We start from the raw sequence: 8,509 nt of genomic DNA on the forward strand, positions 1-8,509 counted from the left end.
GAGGAGGCCATGACGCGTCAAACCTGTCTCTCTCTCCCTCTCTCCCGCGTCCGTCCATCCGGACGCAAGCAAGACGCACACAGGCCAATTAGACGTGCAAACCATCATCGAATGAGGCAGCTATGAGGTTGTTGATAGTCCCCTGCCTAGTTTTGGTGATTATTTGTCGCGCTCCCCGTCCCTGCGCGAGTTGCCTCCAGGAAGATGCAGCTCGTCAGGATCTTGCAGCCCCCCGCCAACCCCTTTTGCGGTTGACGAGGTGTAGCGCCTAAAACCCGGAGTTCCCGTTGGAATCGCCTCCGCAGTGCCCTCCTTGTCATTATTGTTACATTCGGGGTTACGCGTGGAGGAGGCCACACTACGCCATTCTATTTTTCCTTCCATCGAGTTGGCCACCGGACACCGTCTCTGCAGCTTCTCGGCAAACGCCATCACCTCCGCTTCTGACGCATTGGGGGCGTCGATGTAACCCACTACCACAGTTTCGTATCCAACCTGCGTGCCTGTACGCTTCTTCTCAAGTTGCATGGTTACAGTTTTGACGTCAATGCCTTCTTCCACCGCTACCTCCGCCGCATGCGACGCGGCGCAATGCTGCAGCAGCGCCATAGCTCCTGCATTTCTAGACGTGGCCTCTTTCAATGCCTCTTTGGCGGAAGCTACACGCTTCTTGAGGCGTTTCATAAAGCTAAGCCCCCGCAGCGCCTCCTCTGAGGCTTCTTTTGCACGTTGCTGTTGTTGTCGCAGTATCTCTTCATATGTCTCGCGGTGTTTCTTGCGCTTCTCTGCTATTTCCGGGCTCTCATCCAGGTAGGCACTCTTCAGCGAGTGGCCAGCCCTTTTTGCGGCATCCACGGACTCATTTGCGTGGAAATGCAGCATGGCGGGGATCTTCTTTAGCTCCTCACGCAGAACCCCCCATACCCCCAACGAACCCATCGAGCGGCGCATCGGCAGCGGTGCGAAGTCCACTGGGGGGCACCCAACAAGGACAGAGAGGTCGACGCACCAAAGACCAGCAACACCCAAGCACTCACCGTGGGAGAGACAGTACGAGAGAGAGGAAAGGCCGGAGACCAAGCAGGACGATTCGCTTTCGCCCGGCCAGAGCGCTTGGCAGACGCAGAGAAACAAATGCCAAAAACGACAAGCAGCAAAGCAAAGACAGGGGAGGGGAAGAAAGAGGCACAGTGACGGAATAGAAGCAGCCATAGTTATATCAGCAGCATTGGCATCGCGAACTGTTAAAAGCGGTGAAACAAAAAACCATGGGAAAGGAAAGGAAAGAAGGAAGAAATACATTATTAACCATTTTTTTTCTTCTTCTCCATTTTGCTGTTTTTCTCTTCCCCTGTTTCTTTCAGCAGCTGCGACATAAAGCGAGGGGGCTGGAAAGAAGAAACACGGGAGAGAGCGAGAGAAGGTGGAAGCAGCGTCCGTGCAATGGACACGAAAGGAGTAATCCTTCACGACACCCACGCATCACTCCGGTCCCAATATACATCCCGTTGCGTAAGCCCACACCTTGAATTTTCATCATATATATATTTTTGCTTTCTTTTATTCGTGTCCTTTTCGGCCGTCAGAAGTAGGCAGGGGCGACACGCATCCCCCCCATAAAGTGGCTGCAGGATACACAGATATACATGAGGAACACGCAACAGAGGCGTGACGAGGCGCACCAAGACCACAAAAGAAGAAATAATAAAGAGAGAAGGCGACATTCACACATCAAAGACATAAAAAAGGCCACCAAATAAGATGTGTGTTTGTGTGTGTGTGTGTGTGAATGAGCAACTCGACAATGCACTACACCAGCTACTATGAGTCTGTCTCGAAGAGGTCTCGTTGAAGCTTGAGAAAGGGCGCGTCTTCACCTGGGAAACACCTACACCTTGAATCGGGAACAACAGAGATTGTTTGCACGTCGTTGGAGTGGTGTTCCAGCATGTGCTGCATGAGAGATATCCGCGGCGGTACAGGAGGTGGTGGGCTGGGCTTGCTTCCAGCATGTAAGTGCGCCATATCGGCGGCATCCCCGGCGGGTAGCGCAGTAGTTCCCTCACCAACTCCCCTTACTATACTACAGGCGTCTCTCTCTATACCTCGCTGCGCCGCTTTGCCCTCCCAACGACCGAAACCAACAACTGTGGCGGTGCCAGGCGGGTCCAGGGCCGACGGGTGACTTTGCCGCAGGTAACTCAATACATGACAGACTTCAATTTGGGGCAACACCATCGCGGTGGTTGCCTCTTTGGTATTCGGATTTCTCACGGAAGCCGTGGGGCCTTCAACTGGGGAAGTGTGTGATGTATTATCCACCTGCATGCGGCTTGCGTTACCGTCACAGATGACCGGCCGTTTTCTTGGAACCAGCGGTCGCGAGGCCAATTCGGCAGCATACTCGTCTGGCACAGGTGTACGACCATCAAAAAATGCATGAGAAGAAGCAGTTTCCATAAGTTTTTTTCGCTCTACCCGGCGTTGCTGCTTCTCCAATTTTGTCATGTATGTGTTGTATTGACGTACCATGTCTTCGACTGCATCTAAGAGGGAGGTAGAAGAATGACGCGGGTTAAGTTTGATGTCCCCCTCCTCGTACAATTTCTCCAGCAGCGCACGCACAGCCGTTTCCGTGGCACTCTGCTTTGCTACAGCCTGCGCCTCCTCGCTGTTGTCAGTTATGAAAACCTCATGTTCATCAAGTGCACTAATCAACAAACCGGGTACATCACTGCTATTCAGGGCAACAAAGTGCAAGAGACGAAGAAGAGTGTCTCGGTCACATGCATTCAGTGCGGCATGATACTTTTTTGGCAAACCGCTGTGCGTCAAGGTGGCTCGCTCCTCATCACCCTCACCGCAGCGCTCTTTCCACAGCTGCAGGAGTCTAAGGCGCACGTCGCGAAGCAGTTTCCCTTGCTCCACTGAAGTCCTTTCCATCTTTGACATGTACAACTGAATGGTGTTTTCCTTATTGAGTAAAAGCTGCGCATGGTCGCTAAAGGCATTATTTTCAATACTCACCTCTGTACTTCGTTGAATCAGCTCGCTGAGGCTGTCGCGGACTTCTTTTTCTAAGGCATCCATCCGCTGTCGAAGTTCCATACCAAATTGTCTGCAAAGTTGAATCGCACTGTCCACCTCCACACGACGTTTTGCAGTGGTCTCTCGAAGATAATCGTCTGCCACCTTCACACGTGATCTTTGCTCATTGAGCACAGCCTGCATCGATTCCATCTTTTTCTTCCACTGCTGGATCGTGCGATGAACTCGTTGAATAAGCGAGGAAAACGCGTATGTAAGAATTTGCGTATTTTTCTCTACCTCATCTGCCTTCTCCACGGTGGCGTGCAGGTTCTTCTCGGAGAAGGGGCCCACACCATCCAACTCCTGCGTGAGTTCAAAGAAGAATGAGCGAATTCTCCTAATTTCCGGTTCCTGATCCGTATCCCGCCGCTTTACAGGTAAGTGGGGCTCCGTCAGGTGGGAGGCAGGATCCCTCGCACATGACAATACATCCACCTCGGTGGTGAAGGTTGGCGTGGTCAGTGGGATGTCAAGTTCAAGAATTCTATTTTCTCGTAAAACATCCGCACCAGTTAAATGCACACTTTGAAGAAACTCAGCGGTGGATTTGACCAACTTTTCCAAGGCGTTTTCTGCACGTGTGGTGATGGCATCACATTCACGACGCACCTTGTACAAATCCTCTTGAAGCTGTAGAAGATTGTGTCTGTGCGGCTCAAAGGCATCAATGGCAATTTCCGAGAGCAATGTTTTCCATTCCGCCTCATATTCCTTCTCGATGACAATACGTGCCTTTTCCTCAGCATTCATCAAACCTTGAAAAATTTTCCTCCCCTTTTTCTTCCCACCGTCTGGTGATCGTCGCCGCAGTGGTGTAGGCCCACGGGGACCTCGTATTGGCGTCGCATCCTTCCTTCCAGCCTTTGATGGAGGGCTGCGTTTGCCTTCGGGCCTCGGTGAAGACCGCTTGCTCTTGTTTGCCCCTGTGCTCGTTGTTGACTTGCCGCCCTGCGTCGCAGAGCCGCTGAGAAGCCTCGACGAGGCGGGGTGCGCGGCCCCACGGGTAGGCTTAGGCGTGGGAGAAGTCGTACCGCTGCCGGGGGAGCGAGCCGTGGAAGGACTTCTTGTGGCCAGCCGCTTTGCCCGTGGCGGGCTTGTTGTGCCCTTCGATTGCCCCTTCTCCACGCCGCCGCGCTTCCCCGCTGCCTTGGTGGCGCCTCGCACGGCGGACGTCGTCGCCGATGGGACGGAAACGAGCGAGGACAACCTCGACAGTGCGGGCTGGACAGCTGGCGTCTCATTCTCGGACTCGGTGAAAATATTCACTTGCACCCGACGGCGGGAGGAGGGCAGCGACGACGCAAAACGCCCCCTCCCCGCACTACCGAGCCCCTCTCCCAGCGTTGCAGGCGTGGCCGTGCGATCTGTGGGGACGGGGCTCGTGCGCGGCGGCGCCCCGGCACCCAGCGGGGCGGTAGGGATATCTGTCGACACCTCCATCAACTGCCGCGGCCGCAGCTGCCCTCTGCCTCTCACCGACTTCACCTTACTGCCCGCTGCGAAAGAAACAGACAGGGCACAAGGGAGTGAAATAACGGTAAGACAGGCACAGCGAAAATAATAACAAATAAATAAGTACACGGCAAATGTGAGAGCTTTAGTGAGACAAGACGGGTGCATGAAATGCAGCAGCCCCCACGAAGCAAAAAGTCGCAAGAACAAAGAAACATATAAACCACAAAAGGGGAGGGCGGTAGAGGAGAAAGGCTGAAATAGGGAAGGAGCCACAAATATCGCAATACAGAGTGACATGCGTACCCATATCAAACCATAACCCCACTCAACAGGGAGAAAAGGAGAGCACCTCCTGCTCCTATGTCACCATCACCACCTTTTTTCAAATCCTTTTTATTTTTCACCCTTTTGCGTACAAAGGGCTTCCTCTCTGTTCCCCCGCTTGCGGTTACGTTTGCTTATACACGTATAATCACATACATGAAGGCAAGCAAATATATATATATATATATATAAAGGGACATCTGCCTGTATGCGTGCACATATAAATATATATATATATATATATATCTGTAATGTTGTGACGTCGAAGAAGAAGCGAGGGAGAGCCAAACACGAACGACAACGCTCAAGCAGAATCACGGTACCAACACGGACCTGTACAAGTCAAGAAGAAAAAAAAACGACCAGCAATGGGAAAACGGAAACAAAAACTCACAACCAGGCACAGTGCGAAGCCCGAAAGTGAGAGGAAGGAAGAAGAAGAAACAAAAATAGAACAATGGACAATAAAATGTATTGCGCACACGTCATTCCATTCCTCTCTTCACATCGGCACGCTTGATTTGCAGTTCAGCCTTCACATGTACATTTTGCCTTTCCCGCCACTTGCTCTGCTTTCCATCCTCAAGCTGTTGGTCTCTACTGTGTGCGCCTAGCACCTGGTGGGCGACCCCGTCATTCGTGCCGCTTGTGTGCAAACGAACACCATTTCCCTTTATGCACTCTCAAGAGCAGACAAAGACACACACACATACACACCCACACACGCATAGAGACATAAAGTTACGCAAAAAAAGAGAGCCAAGAACAATAAAAACAAAAGCATTTTCTTTTTGGTTCGCCTTGCCCCTTACATCCCTCCGCTTCCCTCCGTCACGGTTCAGTAGGAATGGAAGGGGACGTTTGTGGCGGCGGTGCTTAGCTTCCGTTCATTGACCTAAAAATTGATAGCGTCTGAGGGTGTCTCCCCACGTGCGCCCCCGCCCTAACCATGACGCCTCGACGTGTGGAGGAACACGCAGAGAAGCACCGTTGTGCGCAGTTAAACGCAAAGAAGGGGGAAAAAAAAGATGAGCCACTATTTACATGCCCTTCCTTTTCTATTCTCTCTTCGCTCCTCCGTTTTTTTTTAAGTGCGCTCATTGCTTCACTCCACACCCAACTTCTTTCCTTCTCACTCTGCTGCTTATCATTCCCCGTTTCACGCATGCCCTCCTCTTTTTTTTTTAAGCGGCTCCCGGAAATCCCCACCTCCGTGTGCGTGGCTGAAAGGCGTCCTTGCACACGCACTCTCTCTCCCTCTCTTCTGCCGCACATTGCAGTGGCATGCAAACCTGAGAAATCAAGCACGCCCTCGCTCCCCCATTGAATGGATATACACATACGCGTGTGCCAGGCGCACTCTCAGACGCATCCAACGAAGTAAATCAAAGAAGCACAGCAGCAGCAACACTAGCGTCTTGTTGTTTTTTGATTGTTTGCTTGTTTTACCCGCAACATTGTTAAAACATCTCTGTATAGTTGTCGTAATAGACTAAAGCAGGGACCTAGATAGCCATCCGTGCACGCATCTCCAGCACAGTTCCCACCCTCCCCTGTAAGCTATTCCACGCGACTGCAATTCACGCTATTTCCGTCTATTTCTTTATGGATGTCCATCCACAGCGTTTTAGTACTCCCCTCCGTCGGCTATGTGGCAGTAAATGCGGGGCACACGCTTCTTGTGTGATGCCGACCTCTTACCATCCACATCGTCCTTCCGTGTCGTGCTCCTCTCTGCCATCGAGAGCAAATCCACCGGTTCCAATTCGTCATGTTCCACCAATACCGTCACACGTGTCGTGAAACGCGGCATTGGTGGCACGCGGCGACCCAGCAACTCCTCTCCCATGGTGGCAGCACCGGCCAGTTTTGTTGTTGCGGCGCCAGCCCCCTTTATCCGCTTTGCCCTCCGTGTCTTTGCCATTGCCGTGGTGGCCGCCGTATTGGTAAAGGGGGAGCTGGAGCTAAAAAACATTTCCTCCCCACACCGTGACCCAAGGGCGGGTTCACGACGTGGAATGCAACTCGCCACCACCGACAAGAGTGGCTTAAGTGCGAACGGCTTTGAAAGCAACGTGGCCCCATTCTCGCCATCTGCGGTTTCCTTTTGATTAAAGATTTCATCGTCTTTATTGTCCTCTGCGTTCGCATCGTTATTCAGACTTCGATCCATTGTCGCAAGAACATCCGCGACAGTCTTGGCACATCCGCTACCTTGCACCACGGTCAAATCTGCCTTGGGTGGATCATGAAATCGGACTCGCGTGATGGCGTGGTAGTCCTCCGGGACCTTGAAACGTTCTTGAGACTCACGTGCCTTTTGCAAGGCCTTGATTTGCCACTTATGCAGCGCCAAAAGGCGTTCGATGGGTGCCAAGGATGTGGTGGGTACGTCACGCGAGTTTTTTTCCAGTCTCTTGACCTTTCGACGGCGTGCTCCTCCTGTGGATTTCGTCGTGGATGGTGGCTTCGCCGCACTGTCAAGCAGCAAATGGGGCGGCGGCACCAACTGGTCCATGTCCCGAACGTGGATACACAGTGTGTGATTCGCCCGCTCCTCGGAAAGAACACGCTCTGCAATCTCTCGCCGCGCCACTGCCTCGTTGCTCGGACTGGCAGAGTTGCAATCCCTATGAAGCAGAGTGCCCACTCCGTCCACTCTGTACTCTGGCGCCGAGGGTGGAAGCACCGCCTGATCCACTTCCCTGAGGTAGTTGTCAATGGAGCGCTGGTTCTGCGGCAGGGCACAAAAGATGGACGCCACCGAGTCCGACAGCATGAACAGCTTCGTAATGCTTGCACGTTCCACAACCACATCCTCTTCGTCAAGGACTACAGAAACAGCACCATCCGTCGCCAGACGGTTCACATTCGTTGGTTCCTGTTTCTTGAAACGCATTGCATCGTTCGCTGGACCAGGCGATGCGGCGCCGTCAGCCACTTTTTGCGCGGACTTGCGTCGGTGAGGCGCCCGTGGCTTTTTAGTCCTCAGTGCATCTTCCCTCCCTGACGCCAAGTCAGTAGACGACGAGGACGCGGCGTTTCCGGCATTATTATTATTGTTGGCGGCGGAGGCAGGCGGAGCAACAGGGGCAGTGGAAGAAGAGACGCCCGCAGAGGCGGTAGCAGCCGGGGCGGCGACGTTACGCTCTCTCGCCATTTTTTCGCCAACCGCCCCGTTTCCTGCTGCTCCGCCACTCGCGGCTGCGGTGGTGGTGGCTGACGGCGCCGACGATGATGCTGGCGTTGTCTTTGTGCCGATGGAGGCACCAGCACCGGGTTTCTTTGCGCCGCCCGACTTCCTCCCAATAAACTTCGACGAGTGGAAGTATGCGGACTGCCACGTTGCCAACGCCCCCATCGCCGGGGCGGTGCCTCGCCACGCGGTGGCGATGGCAGCCGTTGGCGTCGCCGCGACCACGCTTACACAGCGCCGCATGCGGTTCAAGAACTGCGCTGCCGTGAGCCAAGCGGGGCAGGTGGCAACCCAATCGCTCCTTGTTTGATGACCGACAAGAAAAAAAAAGGAAATGAAGTCACACAACTAAAACAGGAAAACTTCTCTATGCGGTGTATATAAATAAGAAGGGAAAAAAACTGCAACAAGAAGGATAAAGAAGGGGACTTTGGCGGTGAGACG

At 53.1% G+C, this 8,509-nt stretch overlaps 3 protein-coding genes across 3 annotated transcripts, besides 5 other annotated features; all 3 read right to left on the bottom strand.

Moving 5' to 3' along the window:
• Positions 1-159: 159 nt before the first annotated feature.
• On the bottom strand, positions 160-939 carry Tco025E_00707 (uncharacterized protein; the record flags this gene model as incomplete). Its single annotated transcript, XM_029367647.1, has 1 exon — positions 160-939. One exon carries the CDS (start codon positions 937-939, stop codon positions 160-162), a length of 780 nt encoding a protein of 259 aa, XP_029232229.1.
• A 750-nt stretch (positions 940-1,689) lies between these two features.
• Positions 1,690-1,744: a sequence feature (A-rich).
• An 18-nt stretch (positions 1,745-1,762) lies between these two features.
• Positions 1,763-1,788: a microsatellite.
• Positions 1,789-1,821: 33 nt separating this feature from the next.
• Positions 1,822-4,530, bottom strand: Tco025E_00708 (uncharacterized protein; the record flags this gene model as incomplete). Its single annotated transcript, XM_029367648.1, has 1 exon — positions 1,822-4,530. The coding sequence occupies one exon, from the start codon at positions 4,528-4,530 to the stop codon at positions 1,822-1,824; it is 2,709 nt and encodes a 902-aa protein (XP_029232230.1).
• Positions 4,531-5,039: 509 nt separating this feature from the next.
• Positions 5,040-5,115: a microsatellite.
• Positions 5,116-5,559: 444 nt separating this feature from the next.
• Positions 5,560-5,605: a microsatellite.
• Positions 5,606-6,287: 682 nt separating this feature from the next.
• Positions 6,288-6,315: a microsatellite.
• Positions 6,316-6,496: 181 nt separating this feature from the next.
• Positions 6,497-8,308, bottom strand: Tco025E_00709 (uncharacterized protein; the record flags this gene model as incomplete). The annotated part of the gene is made up of 1 exon (XM_029367649.1): positions 6,497-8,308. One exon carries the CDS (start codon positions 8,306-8,308, stop codon positions 6,497-6,499), a length of 1,812 nt encoding a protein of 603 aa, XP_029232231.1.
• Between the last annotated feature and the right edge of the window lie 201 nt (positions 8,309-8,509).

This window comes from Trypanosoma conorhini (assembly GCF_003719485.1).
Source record: "Trypanosoma conorhini strain 025E chromosome Unknown Tco_14.4_contig_00018, whole genome shotgun sequence".
Lineage (NCBI taxonomy): Eukaryota > Euglenozoa > Kinetoplastea > Trypanosomatida > Trypanosomatidae > Trypanosoma > Trypanosoma conorhini.